The 19,021-nt window shown below is 44.8% G+C and overlaps 1 protein-coding gene across 5 annotated transcripts in view; it reads right to left on the bottom strand.

Moving 5' to 3' along the window:
* Positions 1-19,021, bottom strand: part of SCAF11 (SR-related CTD associated factor 11) — a 95,502-nt gene that overhangs the window by 44,138 nt on the left and 32,343 nt on the right. For all 5 annotated transcript variants that reach the window (XR_014175792.1, XM_081958394.1, XM_081958396.1 and 2 more), the window contains exons 9-12: positions 17,701-17,787; positions 16,941-17,032; positions 12,063-14,861; positions 10,230-10,573 (exon numbers count right to left, since the gene is read on the bottom strand). Coding sequence is in view for 4 of the 5 variants with exons in the window: in XM_081958394.1 (XP_081814520.1) it covers positions 10,230-10,573; positions 12,063-14,861; positions 16,941-17,032; positions 17,701-17,787 (3,322 nt within the window). In the remaining variant the exon portion in view is untranslated. The remainder of the gene's footprint in view (positions 1-10,229; positions 10,574-12,062; positions 14,862-16,940; positions 17,033-17,700; positions 17,788-19,021) is intronic.

The raw sequence follows: 19,021 nt of genomic DNA, 5'->3' as shown, positions 1-19,021 counted from the left end.
ATCAGAGGAAAATTCCAATGCAGCTACTAGTTTATTTATGTCTTGATGCAGATGCATGACTTCAGGGGACAATCTCGCTTGCAGTTGTCTGAGACAAACTAGAGAAGTCCTGTTGAAAAAAGATGCAGCAGTCGCCGCATGAATCGCCCAGGCAGCCGCCTGGTCATCTTGCAGAGAGTTAGTTCTGTCTTGCAATCTTCTGCCTTCAACCCCTTGGAGACATTTGAAGGCACCATAGCTGACAAGGCCACAGCAGCTTACCAGCGTGTCCACAGAAGGCATCTGGAGCAATCCCTCCAGATCCGGGCTTGGCCCATACAATCTCTTATCATTGGAACTAGGTGGAGGAACGGCCACAGGTTGAGACCACTGCCTCTGGATAACATCCAGAAATAGCGTGGGAGAAGGGATGGCTTCTAGGACCGGTTCAGAAAATAAACGATCTATGGGATCCTGTCCCAACGATGGCTCCACTGGAGCCCCAGTGCTGCCCACATTAGCAGTAGCCCTGGCCTTGAACAGGAAGGACTTGAATGGAATGCCTGGCCTCAGGCACGGGATCAAGACCCAATTCAGAAATCCTGGCAGGGGAAGCTGGGCCCAGGCATTCCTTGCCAGAGGCCTTGTTTACCCCCATGGCTGCTGGGCTCAGGTCAGGAGATAGTCAGATTAGGAATCTTCCCAGGGAAATCAGGGACCTGATTTTGGTAGCAATCTCACAAGGGGTAGATTCTGAGCTGCAGCGTAGGGCACGATCTTCCAGGACTCAGTTAAGACCAGTGTCGGCTCTCAAGGTCACCTTCTTGATCGCAGTGACTTCGGCGAGACGAATTTCTGAAATTGCAGCTCTGTCAATTAGAAGCGACCTCTGCATCTTTCATGCCCAGGCCCACATCCTCTGCAGACAACCCCTGCATGTGGATGCTATCAGGTGACCAATCCCGTGATGCCTCCAAGCTGGAGGGGGCCGCCTTAGGGAAAAGAGAAGGCAGGGCCTCCAACGTTAATAGTGGAGGGGACCTAGGAATTCTCAAAGCCCTGGAGCCCTGCTCTCCGAGGCCCATTAGCTTGCGCTTGGCCTCCTTATCCGCAGCCATGGATTTGGATTTGGTCTTGGCTCTGGTGGCAGTGCCACTAGTGGTACCGTGCTAGAGCTAATCGTGAGGAATAAATCACAAGAAATAAATTGGGCCACTTTAAATCTCCGCCCGCCAGTCCGAAAAACCGAGGTGTTGAGCCTACCCACTCACTGTGCCTGCCTGCTAAACTGAGGCTGAATTCGGCAAGAAACAAAATGGCGACCGCCGACGTCACTGCAGTTTGGTGCCAACTCAGAACAGCTGAGAAATTTCAATTAGCAGTGAAATTTGGCACGAAGAGCGCTCCAGCGCCGAAGTATGCCCACGATCCAGAGAATGGCGGAATAGCCTACTCACCTTCTGATCGCAACCTGGTTACCATATAATTATGGGAAAACTCGAGAACGACTCACCGGTCTCCCAATTCCGAGTCGAAAATTTTAGTAACAACATAAGGGCTAGCCCGAGTGATCAGGAAATAGTGCCCTGGCTGCAAGTCCTGCAATTAGTGCTTCGGAATCCTCGTGGTGGCAGTTCTAGCCGGATGGCCAGACAAAACAGCATACACATGCTTGAATAGCCAAAGGAACAATAATCAAAACACAAACCTGTACACTGGTAGGAGAATGCAAGATTAATAGCACAACTGAGCTGGAGGAATTCTGATTACATCTCTCTAGGCAGACTAAATTGAAAAACTAAGATGCCGAGAAGAGGAAGAGGCATGGCCAAGAATTTTTCCAATTCGGTCTCTGGGCAAGCAGACCAAAATTAATGCATTGCTTGGATTCTCCAAGCAGCACACAGGAGAATTTCATGAACTTGATTTTATACCCAGATCAGTTAACTGAAATTGGAAGAACCTCTTTTTTTGATTTTACTGTCTTAAGAGTCCTTGACACATTAGCATTATAGCAAACATTTAGATCCCTTTCCCAAGGTGGCTTAGATAGTCCCCCTCCCAAAAATGTTTATGATATGCCAGAATAAGTTGCAATGCAGGGCTGGGCAACTATGGCCCCTTGACAACCTGCAGACTTCTACTCCCAGAATTCCAGAATCAGCCTAAGTCAGTTTCACTCAATCACAGCAGTTTCCATATGGTTTAGGGTCAACCCTATGCCTCAGCCCAATCTATCTTTCCGGTTTACTGCTACACAGATAAAACAGATACTTGCCATGCTGCCTTGAATTCCTGAAGGCACATTATGATTTATAACACATCAATTATAAGAACAACAAAATCACATACAACACCCACCCATGTTATCTTTCCATGTCTGTTCTTGAAGAAAATAGAACAATCTGGATGAAATCCAGCCTGCACCAAGCCTCTCTCTATTCGCCCCCCACAACTCTCAAACTCTCATGACAGAAGATGAGACAACAGGTGAATGGATATTTTCCCTATTGTACCTCCAGGCCAAGACTTGAAAGCTGTTGAAAGGCCTATATATGTGACAGCATCACAAGAGAACAGATTGACAGTATTGTCTTTTAACATAAAAGAATTAAATGTTAAAAATCCATTTTAGCAACTCTTCAGAAATTATTCTGCAAATACCAGGGCCAGGTTTTCTCAAGAAAATGGGTGTTGGTACTTACTTGATACGCTCATTCTCACTGCAGTTTGAGACAGCAGTCAGATAGGGTTAACTCCGTCCAATGACTAATAGCGCTGAGTCTAGAGTTTATAAAACCATCCTCCGCATAGCTTTTCCCCCAGCTTTCGACGAAGGTGGACTGTAGACTGACGTGTAGTTGACATGATGATGGAGAAAAAAGGAAAAAGGAGAAGAAAAGAAAACCTACCCTAGACCTATCATAGGCTGGATCCTGACCAGAACAGAGTGGGGCTGACTGCTGTCTCCACTTGCAGTGAGAATGAGGGTATCAGGTAAGTACCAATGCCCATTCTCCATGATTAGTGGTGACAGCAGTCAGATAGGGACATACCCAAGCTTGGCCAGTGTTAAGGGAGGGATCCGGTCCCCATGGAGGAGGAGTCCAATGAATTGACATTGTAAAACCCTCCTTCCAAAGGCAGCTTCTGCAGAAGCAAAAAGGTCTGGGTGGAGTGAGCCATTATGCCTTGTGGAAGATGCAGATCATTTGCTCTGTATGACTTAGAAATGGCTCTAAGCCAGCACTCCACAATTGAAGAAGAGACCTTTGAACCAAGGGAAGCTGGTTGAAAATAAATTAGTAAAGCCTCAGAATGCCAAATTGAAGTAGTACGTTTGATGTAAATACGTAAAGCTCTGTGAACGTCTAGGGTATGCCACTTGTGTTCTAATCTATGAGTAGGATGGGGACAAAAATTTGGTAGTACAGGTTCCTGAATTTTATGAAAGGATGAGTTTACTTTGGGAGTAAATGCTGGATCGAGACAGAGAACGACTATCTGCATGAAAGATGCAGAGGTTGCTTCTAATTGACAGAGCTGCAATTTCAGAAATTCATCTTGCCGAAGTCACTGAGATCAAGAAGGTGACCTTGAGAGTGAGATATTGTAGTGAGATAGTCCTTAAAAACTTTTGCACAGTACGTATATACGGACCGTGGAAGGCCTCCTAGAGGCCTGGGTCATGCCGATGACCCTGGAGGAAAAATTGTCGTCCCTCAGAGAGACCTGCTCAAGTGCCAGGCGGTCAGCTGCAGCCACTGAGGATCCTGATGCTCCAGCGACCCCTGGCTGAGGACATCCTGGGTCTGAAGGATCCTCCAGGGTCTGGCCACCGACAAAGTCTGTAGGTCTGCAAACCACAGCCATCAACCTGCACGGGCAAGAGCCTCAAATATGCTGCCAATGTTGCCAGCACTTTGGTGAATGCCCGGGGGGACAGACGAAAGGCCGAATGGCAAGGCCTTGTACTGATAATGCTGCCCCCGTAACAGAATCTTAGAAATGTACGGTGCTCGGACAGAATCGGGATGTGCAGATAAGCTTCCGTCAAGTCAATTGATGTGAGGAGCCTTCCCGCACCCGTCAGGATGGAATGCAATGAATGCATTTTAAACCAGCGGTATCTTAAATGCTGGTTGAGGTGTTTTAGGTCCAGAATTGCTCTCTAAGCCCCCCGAGGACTTAGAAGTGGACGCCCGGATCACCCAAGCTGCCGCTTGATGACTGCGCTGCATCGTGAGGTCAGCCCTCTTGTCCTCTGGCAAGGACCTCCTCTTGAGCCAGGCATGGTGGTCGCCGAGTGAAGAGCCGCTACCGGGGCGTCGACGGTTGGGACCTGGAGAAGCTGCCCTAGGCCATTAGCCACATTGTACAATTTTTGACTGCATAGGACCCGAAGTTGTGGATGCCCACTGGCATTGCACCACAACAAGGAACAGCTTTGGGCAGGAATGATCTCCATTTCCATTGTCTGCTCTGTAATAAACGAATCCGTCGAGGCAGAAACTAGTGCAGGCACTGGAACAGTTGGCAGTGGTGCAAAGGTGGCTGAAGCTTTGGCATTGGTCAGCAATGTCTTGAAATGGGCTGGCTGGAACGGACCTGAGAATGATGCTTTTTCTGGAACTGCCTCATCTCCAGAAAATTCAGCATCCTTAATTTCTACGTCTTCTGATACAGGGGACTGGCTATGGTGAGACCTAGAAGGTGACAAGGGCCTCTGCACTGTTGGGGCTGGCGCTGTAGCCGGTTAGCCACAGGAGCCATAGGTGGGGCTGCTCCAGATCCCTGTTGTAGGCCCGCAGCTATGCCCTGGGAAATGGCTGAAGCTATTATGTCCTGGATGTTGGGCAAAGCCAGTGGAGGCAGTTACAGGTCAGGGTGAAGCCCCGCAGCTGTAGGGGTGAACATAGCCTCAACAGGTCTGCTGCCCACAGCCCCGAACTGGACATCTTGCAATATGTGCCCTTGTAGATCCGAGCTTCACCCGAGCTTGACCCCCCCCACAGGCCTGAGGTATCAATAGGAAACAGAGGAAGTCCAAATACATTAAAACCAATACATTTAAAGTAAGTTAAAATTAACAGGCCAGGCTGGATTGCTGGAAAAGCCAACTTTTTAGGGCGCGTCGGAAGGACCGGAGGTCGGGGATTATGCGAAGCTCCGGGGGCAGCTCATTCCAGAGGGAAGGCACTCCCACAGAGAAGGCTTACCCCCTGGGGGTCACCAGCCGACACTGTCTGGCCGACGGCACCCTGAGGAGGCCAACTCTGTGGGATTGTACTGGACGGTGGGAGGCTACTGGTGGCAGTGGGTGGTCTCGCAGGTACCCTGGGCCTAAGCCATGGAGCGCTTTAAAGGTCATAATTAATACTTTGAATCGCACCCGGAAAACAACCAGCAACCACTGCAGGCCGCCTAAAAGGGGTGTAACATGGGAGCACCTAGGTACCCCCATGACAACCCGTGCAGCCGCATTCTGGACCAGCTGAAGCCTCCGGGTGCTCTTCAAGGGCAGCCCCATGTAGAGAGCATTGCAGTAGTCCAGGCGAGAAAGGACGAGGGCATGAGTGACTGTGCACAAAGCATCCCGATCCAGGAAGGGGCGCAACTGACATACCAGGCGAACCTGGTAAAAGCCCCCCCTGGTCACGGCCGTCAGGTGTTCTTCTAAACTAAGCCGCGTATCCAGGAGGACTCCCAGATTGCGAGCCTTCTCTGAGGGGGCTAACATTTCTCCCCCTATCGTCAAAGATGGAATAAGATGTACAAATCAGGATGATGGAAATCACAGCCACTCAGTCTTGGAGGGACTGAGCTTGAGCCTGTTCCTCCCCATCCAGATCCGCACAGCCTCCAGGCATCGGGACATCATGTCGAGGGCATCGTTTGGGTGGTTTGGGGTAGAGATGAAAACTTGGGTATCATCAGCATATTGATGATACCGTACCCCAAAACCACGGATGATCTCGCCCAGTGGTTTCATGTATATGTTGAACAGGAGGGGTGAGAGAACCGACCCCTGGGGCACCCCACAAGTGACGCGACCGGGGGTCGATCTCTGCCCTCCAGTCAACACAAACTGCGACCGATCCGACAGGTAGGAGAACCACCATAAAACGGTGCCCCCCTCTCCCAACCCACGGAGTCGTCGCAGTAGGATACCATGGTCGATGGTATTGAAAGCCGCCGAGAGGTCTAATAGGACCAGGACAGAGGAACAGCCCCTGTCCCGGGCCCGCCAGAGATCATCGACCAACGCGACCAATGCCGTCTCCATGCTGTACCCGGGCCTGAAACCCGACTGAAACGGATCCAGGTAGACAGCTTCATCCAGGTACTGGGGAAGCTGACGTGCTACCACACTCTCGACAACCTTTGCTGCAAAGCGAAGGTTGGAGACCGGACGATAGTTGGCTAAAGAAGCTGGGTCTAGGGAAGGCTTCTTGAGGAAGGGCCTCACCACCGCCTCCTTCAAGGCGGTGGGAAAGAACCCCTCTCTCAATGAAGCGTTGGCAATCGCCTGGAGCCAGCCTCATGTCACCTCCTGGGAAGCCGAAACTAACCAAGAGGGACACGGGTCCAGCACACAAGTGGCAGCACTGAGTCTCCCCATAATCCTGTCCATGCCTTCGGGGGGGTCACAGGGTCAAACCCATCTCACATTGTCTCCTCAAGATTCATCCCCATCGGCTCACCCGAATCTACCCAGTCAGAGTCCAAGCCTGTCCGGATCTGAGCGATTTTATCCTGCAGATACTGAACAAATTCTTCAGCCCTGCCCTGCAAGTGGTCTTCCCCAGTTCCTTGGTTAAGTAAGGAGCAGGTCACCCTAAACAGGGCGGCTGGGCGGTTATCTGCGGATAAGAGCGGAAAAATATTGCAGTTTTGCCGCTTCTATCGCCACTAAGTAGGATTTAATATGAATTCTTACTAGTGTTCGATCAGATTCGGACCGGCTGGCCCTCCAGCCACTCTCTAGGCGTCTTTTCCGGTGTTTCATCTCCCGGAGCTCCTCGGTAAACCAGGGAGCCATCCGGGATCGACACCGGGTCAGAGGCCGCAAAGGCACAACACGATCCAAAGCCCCAGCAGCAGCCCTATCCCAGGCTTCCACTAGGGCTTCGGTTGAGTTGTGAGCAAGGGACTCAGGAAAAGTCCCAAGCTCCATCAGGAACCTTTCGGGGTCCATCAGGTGCCTGGGGCGGAACCATCTAGTTGGTTCCGCCTCCCTGCGGCGAGGGGTAGCGGTATGGAAGTCAAGCCTGATGAGGAAATGATCAGACCATGACAAGGGTTGAATAAAAATATCCCCTAAATCTAGATCATTCATCCACTGCCCAGAGACAAAAATCAGGTCGAGCGTGTGTCCCCCATTATGGGTGGGGTCTTGAATTAACTGAGTTAGGTCCATAGCCGTCATGGAAGCCATGAACTCCCGAGCTGACTCGGATGTCTTGCCAATGGAAGGCAGATTGAAATCCCCCAGGACCATGAGCCTGGGGAAATCAACCGCCAATCCAGCTAATACATCCAGCAGCTCCGGCAGGGCCGATGAAACATAGCAGGGAGACAGGTATGTAACAAAAAGGCCCACCTGAGCTCCAAGGCCCCACTTCACAAAGAGGGACTCACACCCGCCTATCTGAGGCACAGTGACCTCCTGAGGTCTGAGACTTTCCCTGATAACCACCGCCAGCCCCCCCGCCCCTGCCCTGGGCTCTCGGCTGGTGAAACGCCTGGAAGCCTGGTAGGCATAGTTCGCTAAGGGGCACACCCCCCTCATGGCCCAACCAGGTCTCCGTAATGCACGCCAGGTCCACTCTACCCTCTTGTATGAGGTCGTAAATGAGGGGAGCCTTATGTACCATGGACCTGGCGTTAAGCGACACCAGCCGGAGACCAGGGTCCTGTAATCCCGAGCACCCGGGGGTGCGAGAAGGGCAATGACGGTCGGAACGTGCGATCGCTCTTAAACAGCAAACCCGCGTCCTCCAAACATCATTTGGCCCTCGGCCCCCACCATATCTGCCTCTCCCACAAACAGTAGAGATGGTGAACCCCCCAATGGAATGGCTTAATGTCTCCCCCAGAATCCCAACCCTTCCTAGCCCTCCCAACCCGCGCCCATTAGTTAGCTCTGGCCTGTGCCCTGGCAGACTCCGCCCCCCCCCCAAGCCTGTCTGAGCCATCCAGATCAACCCCCTCCCTCCCCTTAAAATTTGGTTTAAAAACCCCTGTAAAAAACCCTTAAGAAGTCTCTTCTTCGCATGCCACCTCTCGGGATCCCTAGATCCGTCATTAAGGAAGCGTCTTGATAGGTCAGAAGGCCATCCGCGGGAAAGAGGGAGTTCTCGGAGGGAATAAAGTTCTGTCGCAGTATAGCATAGAGGAGAGTGTGGCATCAACGAAATGGGATGACATCATGGGGAGATGAATCAAGGAGATGACATGTCCACGGGGGGGGGGGGGGAGCCGGCAGTGTTCAAGGGGGTAGCAGGAAGCTTATGTCCATCATAAAAATAGTCGATGTTGGGGACAAGATGTAAGGGTAACGGACAACTGTGCAAAATCGCAGCAGATGGTAGCTTGCGAGGTGGTGAAGCGGCCAGTGATGGCGGCAACGAGGACAGCGGTGGCATCGGCAGCTGCTCCAAATTCAACTCCAACAGCTAAGCTCCGCCCACGCCAGCCACACTCACATCCATCGCCAGGGCCGCACTCCGTTGACCCAGTCCATAATATCACAGGAGGGGGGGGCAAATGGCCAAGTACGGTGGCCCAGGCAACGGTGGCAACACCGGGGGGGGGGGCACAGCAAAGACCTCCCCCCACTCCAACCGCGCCCACGCCAATTCCCGAAGCCATCTTCCGCTAGCGTTAGTATCCATACCAGCTGCCTCAGCCCCTCCCCGCTGATCTAATTTATCATGTTCATAAGCAAGGAGGGGGGGAGTAACCAGGATAACACCACGGCGTGGTGGGACGGCAGCTGTAGAGACCCCAAACCGGGCGTCCCACCGCCACCACCGACCACACTCACGCCGGCTGCAGAGACCCCAGGCCGGGCGTCCCGCCGCAGCTGCTGACCACACCCACGCCAGCAGCCGCTGACACTCTCCATTCTCCTTTCACCGCTAACCGCCCCATTTCACTCACGATGTTCCGGCTATAAGGCAGGACATCGCAGCTCAAGGGTATCCCCCGAGGTCCTAGGAAGTTGTCATAGCTGGACCTGGAACCAATGATGGAATAGGGTACCCCTGCAAGCCCCAAGACGGACAATCATCTCCCTGAAGCTCTCCTCAAACGCGACAGGACACCATCTTGGGCATGCGTAGTAGGAAGACACCTACTACTACTATGCTGGAAACCTTTTCTTTTTTTGTAAACTACACTGAAATCAATTATCTTCAGGACAAAGCGATGACACGTGCGTTCTCGGAAGTGGACTGAGTCGAAAAGCTGGGTAAGGCTAGCAGCAAGGGGCATGTTTTAACTAAATTTAATCAGACTCAGTCCAATCAGAAGGCGGACAATGTCAATCCAAGCATGGATGCTATCTTCACCTCTATTGAGAATTGGAAACAGCCCTGCTGACAGCAGATAGTATGTAAGTGGACATTGTTTGCGTTATTTGCATTTCCCCGGAGAAGCCATGGTGGAGAATTGAAGGGAACACTGCCATACTTCTAGGGCTTAGTCTACTCAGTTTGTCTCAAAACATTAGCAACAACCTCTGAGACATCTATAGACAAACAGTGCTGGCTGGGGGGCAAGTGAAAATAAAAAAGGAAAGAAAATGTGGGGAGGGATTTGTGTTTACTATTACTTGGTTTGGCCATGGAGAAGCTGGAAAGCAACATATTCTTTAGAGCAACACAAGGACAGAATGCAGAAAGGGGCAACAGAAGCAGAATTAGAATTTTAATTCAAGCTCAGAAACACCCATGGCTTGGCTCCACAATTGGAAGATATACTAAAAATAATTGCTTACTAAAATATATCTCCAGAAATTGATGCTCAGAGGCATATGCAAACAAATCAACATATATACATGTTGTTTATCCAGAGCTCAAGTATCTTGGAATACAAGCAAATATTTTTCAGTGAGCTTCCAAACAGACTTGAGTATTCCTAATATAATAGCCATACACACATACAAATATTTGTCATTAAAACAATGTACCTACTTCTACATATATTAACAGTTTGGAAGGTTTTTTAACAACTAAAATAGGTACCTGCAACTGCTGTCCGTCAAATTGGGAAGCAATGAAGTTAATTTGCTGGGATGGAGGTGGTGGTGGTGGTGGTGGAGGTGGTCCCTGAGACACACTGGATGAAGCTGCTACCTGGACAAGAGGCAGTCCTGAATGAAGATGTATGGCCACTGGTGGAGGAAGATTAAATGGATTGTGTTGAATGTTCATAATAGGAGTAGGAACACCCATTGTATACGGGAAGATACTCATCGGCTGATGCTGTGTGTTTACTGATGTCATTGCATTCATCTGAGGTTGCAATATATTTACTGGTAGCTGAGAAGCATCACTTTGTTGGCTGGTTTGGTCTTTGAAGTTTGGATCTATCCGAGAAGAACAGACATTTTTAAAAAGAAGGTATACAAAAACATTATCCCTCCCTCCCAAAAAGTAAAGTGGTGTCCATTAACAGAAGAGAATTTTATACCAGATCTGTCTCTTTCACTCACACTCCCCACATACAATTAATATTAGTCAAGTGATTTAGCACATTAAAATGAAATATATATCGTGGCATTAATTGGATATTCCACACCAAATTACTTACAGGTAGTCCTCACCTTAATGAGTTTAATATTCTATCACTATGCAATGCAATCATTAAGTGAAACACCACATGATCATGACAAGCTTATAATATCAATCCACTGTGGTCATTAAGTGCATCATTGTGCAACATCACACGACCATGATTTTGACTTGATTGCTACTTTCTCCATTGACTCCACATTAACTGCCAAAGATTTGAGAAGAATCAAACATGAAGCTACCAAGAAGCCATTATCCTCCAGTGTTGTCATATTCCAGAACTGCAACCTACCTGGAGTGGCTTTCAGGTAGTACAAGGTGTTCAGTACTCAGAGACATGGTCAAGGTAAGGAAGGCTGAAACCCGACCACCACTGAACAAGACCTATAAGTTGAAACAGCAAATCTAGGCGAGACAGATTTTTATGATTTTATGGATTGAAGAGATGAGAGTGACTCTTGACGGACCTGATGGATGGGCCCATGGCTGGATCAATAATGGGCACAGAGCCCCACTTTGACTCAGATGCCAGCAAGGTGGAGGTATGGTATGGTAATATTAAAGATGAGGTAGTTGGACTTTTTCGGGTTGAAGATGGACTCAAAATAAACTCCCAAATCTATTACCAGTTTTTAGAAGACAAGAAGATATCAAGCAATGGTACAGGAAAAATCTGCATCTTTCATAAAGATCATGATTTTTATGCAGGACAATGATCCATTGCATGCATCAAAGTACTCACTGCTTGGCTAGTCAATAAAGGCCTTAAAGATGAAAGAATAATGACATGACTCCCTTTCTCACCTGACCTAAACCCTATTGAAAACTTGTGAGACCTTCTTAAATGGGAGATTTACGGTAAAGGAAAACAGCATACCTCTCTGAACAGTGTCTGGGAGACTGTGGTTGTTGCTGCACTGTTGATTGTCAACAGATCAAGAAACTGACAGATTTCATGAATGGCAGGCTTATGACCGTATTTGAAAAGAAGGGTGGCTATATTGGTCACTGATTTTTTTTAAATGTCAGAAATGTTTGTACATTTTGAGTTATTATTCTCACTTTAATAGATGCAAATAAATATTTAGGTTTGAGGTTTATTAACATTTTGGATTGACCGAGAACATATAAAATTAATCCTCCAAAGTACAACTTGCCTAATAATTGTGCACATAGTGTATATTTGTATACTGTTTACAAACAAATGTTTTTTTAAAAAATGGGACTTGGGATCTACATGTGGATTTCCACCTAGGAGTTAAGAGGTATAGCAGAAATAATTACCTTGCTCGGATGCTACTTCTTCTTTTGTCCATATAGACTGTGGGCTTGAAAAATTTCTACCTCTTCTTGAATAGTAATTCTGTACATCAGCTGGTAAAGTCTTTCTTACAGCCCAGCTTGACGCAGTTGTCCACCCAGATCTATCAGCAGGTGTATCGAAAGTGAAATCTTGTTCTGCTTTACGTTTGAATGGGTGATGTTCTGGAAATCTAGAGGTTTCATTACTAGAACTATTTGCATTCCTTGAGTGGGCTTTCCTATTTTGCCAGCGACTTTCAGCCTGCTCTCCATATGTGAAACAACCTCTGCCCCGATTGCCTCTGCCATGATTTGAATTCCAACCTGAACCATAATTTCCACTCCACAAAGCCCCTGAATCATTGTGCCTATTTTCTTCCCGTTGCTGATTTCTAAAATTCTGTCTTTCTCTATTCCTTGTTTCTGGAACTGAATTTATGCTTTCCATCACCCAGTCTGGATAATCCTTTCTGTACTGATCAGAAGAACTTTGTGTATCTGCATCTTTATTTACACTATCTCTTTCACTTTTCATACACTCTGTTTGTTTCTGCTGTTCACTTTTTTTGTATCTATCATTTCCTCTGGGGCTTCTCCAATTATCATTTGTCCATCTTTCCTTCCATCGAGGTGGTGAATAATCATCCCTCTCATTTCTAGGGAATGAAGGCCCTTTACTTCTTGGCCTAGATCTGGACCTGGATCGAGATCTTGATCGTGACTGTGACCATCTTCTCCTACTTCTCCCTCTTTCATTATCTCTTCTAAATTCATTTTTATCATTAGCTCTGTCCCTACTGGGAGACCTACATTTGTACTGTAGAGGTGATTCCTTAGCTTGCATCTGAGAAGATCTTACTCCATCTTTGATATAATCTTTTTTTGGAGAGTTGGTTGGAGAATCTCTTCCTTCTCTTAAATGATCTTTTCTGGGAGAACTCAGCAGTGACTGTTTCTCTTCTTTCAGGCTATCTGTTCTGGGAGAACTAGATGCAGATGTTACAGGATTTCTTTTAGGAGATTTGGATAAAGATCTCTGACTTTCTTTGAAAATATCCCTTTTGGGAGATCGAGACATTCTACCTTCCCCCACAATTTCCCTGTTTGGGAATGGGGATTGAGATCTTTTCCCCTCTCGCTTGGATGGGGACCAAGTGGTTGATGGAGAATGAAATCGTGATCTTCTGGTTCGTGTCTTTTTATCTGTGAAACTTTCTTTTGCTTCTTTATTATCAGAATTTGAAAATGATACAGAATGTTTACTATCATTTTGTAAGAAATTTGCTTTCTGCTCTATATTGTCATTTATTAATGGTTGGTCAAGCTGATATGCATTACGATTACTATTAAATGAGTCGTATTCTATAGATACTATCTCACTGTCATCTTTGTTAAAGTGTTTAATATCTTCAGTAGATATCTTGGGTGATGTAATAGTTTCAATTTCCACTTTATCATTTTCAAAAGGCAGATTAAGTTTATTCTCTGAGGAAACATTTATTAATAAGTCATTATTATTTAGATATTCATTGGTTATATATACATTTGAATCTTTATTCTCAATTTCAACATCTTGCACACCTAAAGAATTCAATGGGACTTCACTTGTGATATTATCTAGCGGCTTCTTGACTATTTCTTCTGCAAATTCAGTTATGGGTTTCTCCAGTATTCCCTCCATTGTGGAAGATTCTGGTTTTCTTAATTCATTTCTATGACAAGACACTAGTTTATTTGCTATTACCTCAGATTCCAGTTTTTCCTGGAATTCATTTCTAGTACCAGCCAATAAATTATCTGCAACTGGAACAGATTCTGTTCCTCCGAGCAACTCATGTCTAGAAACAGCTGAAATGTCATCTACTATTGACATGCATTCTGTTTTCCCTAATTCTTTCCCAGGACTTTCTACTATTTGATATGTTACTGCCAGAGGATCCAATTTTGCTGGCAATTCAATGGTGGGGATACCTAATTCTGGAGACCGAAGAGTAAATGTGATATTATCATCACACAATTGTTCTCCAGAAATATTTAAATGCTGATCTTGCTCAGCAGTATTTTTATAATATAACTTGTTTTCAGTTTCAGTGTCAACTTTTTCTTCACATTTTTCAGTGCTTCTCTCTAGAGTGAGCAAAGGAAGATCCTCAACACAAGAACCAGCAGCTTTTTCTAAGGCAAGTGACGGAGGATCTTGAACATAGGAACCAGTTTCTAAGATATCCAATGTAACTTGCCCTTCACAGCAGCATTCCTTAGGTTTTTTCTTATATGCTACATAGGAGTTTTCTAAGCCATTAGAAGATTCGGTGTCAACATCATTTTTATAAGTAAGCTCAGAGGTGCTATTTTCACTGTCTGCTAAGTTGCCTTTGTCTAATAGCAAGGTTATCTCTGTCTCATCAGGTTCATCAAAATCTATATTACTAGATACTTTTCCGTAACGCCCAGAACTTCTTAGTTTCTTTTTAGCCAAAGGTTCCTGCTGTTTAACATTTCTTCTAGCTTTCCGTTTTGAGGTTAATTTCTCCAATTCCGTAAAAGAGACATTCACAAATGAGCTACCATCACCACTGGCCTCATATCCAGTGTCACTGGATTTTGGTGAACTCTGACACTGATATGAAGTTTCTGTTTTAATATTTCGGGTAGATCGTCTTCTGGGAATAGTATCTGAAACTTTCCTTTTTGTTTCTCTTGTGCCAGTAGTACTGGAAGTCTGCTTTTTTTCTTCTCCTTCATGGACACATGTAACAACATGTCCTGATTTAGAAGATCCTAATATTTAAATAAAAACACTTTGTTGTGACACAGTAAAAACAATTATTATTTTAGAAATACTGACAAGTTATTCAGTGAGAACAGAGTCAATTATTTTATCGTTGCTGTAAATTGATTATTTTGTAGTGTTTTTTTTATAGAAAAGTTATATTACAGTTTAACGTACAGTCAAAAAAATCACTAAACATCACTTTAGCTGATGTTAACTCCTCTCTTTTCTGCTCTCATGTGTGTAGCAATTGCAATATATACTGCTCCATACTGCTTTACAGCTCTCTATGAGCTGTTTACAGAGTCAGCATATTGCCCCCAACAATCTGGGTCCTCATTTTACTGACCTCGTAAAGATGGAAGGCTGAGTCAACCTTGAGCTGGTCGGGATTGAACTACTGGCAGTCAGCAGAATTAGTCCGCAATACTGCATTCTAACTCACCACAATTGTATAAATCAATACAAATGTAAATACAGGTAATCCCTGAGTTACGAATGTTCCCTTAGCAAACATTTGAAGTTATGTGCTAAGCGAACCCTAGCTTTTATGAACAATTCCCGAAATTATGAATATTGAAGCACCACGACCGTTCTTCGCTCTTACGAACAACTTCAGACTCCTGTGGATATTCACCTTATGAAGATCAGGAGAGCCTTCGCTTTCTTGGTCTTTAATGTGTATACAGAGATTGGAGGCCTAAAGTACCACAAGATCACACTAGATCAGTAGTGTGAGAACTCACACTATTGATCTCGTGTGATCTCATAGTACTTTAGGCCTCTGTTCTCTGTAAACGGAGGTCTGAATGAGAGCTGCAGCAAGGGAAGGCCTGAAACATCAAAGCTTTCCTTCTGTTTGCAAAGCCTTTTGCCATCTTTGAAAAAAAGCCTTTGCTGCCAAGAACGGAACACCCAGAGGGAGCATGCGTTGCTCTGGTGCTCCGTTTTCGCCAAGAAAGGCCTTTCCTCAAGGCCTCTGCTGAAGAGAAGCTCCATTTTCAAGCGCCTCATTTCCATGCAGATGAAGTTTCCACTCTCCTTTACGGCACCAAATGTTTGAGAGACCCTGGGGCAGTTGGAAATGGAGTGATTTGCTCTGTTTCTAACTGCCCCAGGGTTGCTCAAACACTTGATGTCCTGACAGAGACTAGAAACTTAATCTGCATGGAAATAAGGTGCTTGAAAACGGAGCTTTTCACTCAAACACTTTTCACCCAGATGAAGACTGAAAACCTATGGAGAGTATGGTCTCACGCGAGTTCAGACACCCATCCACTTTTGCAGAGAATGGTTGCCTGATGTCCCACGGTCCAAAGTCTGATGAGAGCAACTTTTGCAAAAGCACCCAAAACTGGTTCAATGACCGTGGGATTACTGTGCTTGATTGGCTCGGAGCTCAAACCAACAGCCTAACTTACAACCCAAGCTTCCAAACTTCCAGAAGGCCCGTTGGACCCATTTTTTGCCCTCCCCTGGCTTCGCAGGCTTTACTGAAGCCTGAGGAGGGCAAAAACGGCTACCCCTGGCCTCCCAGAGGCCCTCCGGAAGCCAGAAATGGATCGTTTCTGAACTTCTGGTAGGCCCTTTGGGCCCGTTTTTCGCCCTCCCTAGGCTCCGGAGGCTTTCCTGGAGCCTGGGGAGGGAAAAAACGGCCTCCCCTGGCCCTCCGGAAGAAATACCAAGCTCAGCTTGGAGGTGAGCAGTGCGGCGGGCATGGGAGGAGGGGTGTTGTGCGCATGTGCATGTGGGGGTTGCTTTACATTATGGGTCTCCACACATGTGCTATCACGTGCCTGCATTTTTGGCACCCAACAACAAAAAGGTTAGCCACCACTGGTCTAGACCCAAAGCTGCACATTCTGTTCTATCTTCATCTCAAGTTTTCATTTTAATAAAACTTGCCCAGTTTTTCATATTAAAATGTTCACTCACATGCAAAATAAGAAGATATTTTATACCATTATAACACACTGCTGAAATATTTTATAGTAATTATAATAATAGCAGCACAGCTATTAGATGAAGGTGATTTAAATTTTACAATGCTTTATATAAACTAAATAAAACTTACAAAAATAATTTACCAAAGTTTTCCAAAGGTGAAGTACTTATTGAAAAAACTGTTTCCAGAACAAGACAAGGTGCTATTTCTGCTTCAGAACATATGGAAGGAATTCTGTAAAAAAACAAAACAAATCCACCAAAAAACAAGCATTACATGAACATTTTTTTAAAAAAAAGTTTTGCTATGTAGTCAAATTATTTGCTGGTTTCAAATCATTTGGCATCTGTAAACACATTTCCCCAAATTAAGAAACCCCTATATTTTATTTTCTGATAAATTAGCAATTATCATCTAATCTCCAAAATATCTTAACATTGAATTTATGAAATGTCCCTAAAAACATAGCATTGTGTAAATGGAATTTAATTCATGTAATTTCCTCTTGCTTTGGTTCTGACTTATTAATTTGCTGTATGGTTATAAACTAAAAACACAACAACACAGACCTCATTCATAGAGACTGAAAAGAAAAATGAAAAAGAACCAAAACAGTCTCTACGTATATGGAAAAAATGTGTATATGAAAGATTCTTGCTTCTTTTGAAATTAAAAAAGTTTGTTTCTTCTGAAATTAATCCTAATTAATGTTAACCATGGCTGGCTTTTGGGGTGGGAATGAATCATACTTAATCAAAGTCAAATATTTCTGAAAGCACTGCATTAAAAATGGAGGAAACCCAAATATTACTTGATTTAAGATATTGGTACCAGATGGTATAGATTTATTACTAATTCAAACATTTTTTAATAACAAGTTTCTAACCAGGCATCTATTTTACCTTGCCACTCTTGCTAATACAGAACAAGACAGCTCCAATTCTCTTCTCTTGTGTCTGATAATTGTGTCAATTTTGCTGATCTCTATACTGGAATAATTGGAAACATTTGAAAATAATTCAAATTATAATTCAAATAATTTAAAATAATTACAGGCACTTCATTTTAAGGTACATTTTAATATCACATATCAAAATTCAAGATGACCTATAGTATTACTTTTTCAATAATCCCATCAATATGTTGAGAGCATTATATACCAACCATATACAAAAGTAACAATAAGCCAGAGATTCTCAAACTTTCCTAGTTCATAATATTTTAAATGCCTCAGTATTTTTTTCATGGCCCTCCTAGTGATTCCCAAACTGTGTGCTAAGGCAGCAAATGAACAATTCTACCTATTAAGTACTAAAATAATATGCATTGCTGTTGGATGTTCATTGGGGGGCTTTGGCTTTGCAGTTTGGAAACCAGGGCACTAAGGTTCAGGGTACATAAGGGCATGCCATTCTTTTGTCCATTGAACCTTTCAATTATTTAAAAAATAAAATATCCAAAAAGCTAGTTTTTCTTAGGAACTGCACGTTCAGCAACTATTCAAAATTACAATGGTGTTAAATGAGAAAATGTATGGCTAGTTCTTGAAGTTGCAACCAATTTGGCAATTCTTGCTAACTGGCCCTAAGTATGAAAGTTGCAGCATCCTGCAATCACATGATCACAATCTGCAATCTTCTCTGCTAGCTTCCAACAATTGAAATCAAGGGGAAGCCAACAGGAACTTGTAAGTTGTGATCATGTGATGTCATCTTCATGTGTGTGATTTGCTTAACTGGAACTGCTGTTATAAATTGGTGCTTTTTCACTATATAGCTATGTCTCTTAGTTATGGAGTTACCAGTACCAATTGAGGTTGTGAATGCCTTCATTTTTTCCAGATTTTCACTTCATTAAAAAAAAGTTAGAATGTACAAATTAAATATTCTGGTTTAGAATACCTTATTTTCTAAGTTTAAAAGACAACATTGGGCAATTCATGTAACTGTTTATTATGACTTTAATGCCCTTCTTCTGACTTCAGGCACTACTGAAGACAGAATATTTCATTTCTTCATGTGATTAATAGGAATGCTATTCCTTTTCCTCTCTAGTTACATCTGCCCTTCCATCATTAGGTCTGTCCACTTTTTCTAATCATGCCTACTTTTGAGTGCATGCTGTGTAAGACTATATACATCTTACAGCCCAAAATTGGCTATTGCCCCTAATCAAGAATACACAATGTCTTTTTCCTTTTTATATCTTATAGCTTCTTACTGA

Source organism: Natrix helvetica (genome assembly GCF_964273705.1).
Source record: "Natrix helvetica genome assembly, chromosome: 6".
NCBI classification, from domain to species: Eukaryota; Metazoa; Chordata; class Lepidosauria; order Squamata; family Natricidae; genus Natrix; species Natrix helvetica.
This window is presented reverse-complemented; position numbering and strand designations above follow the sequence as displayed.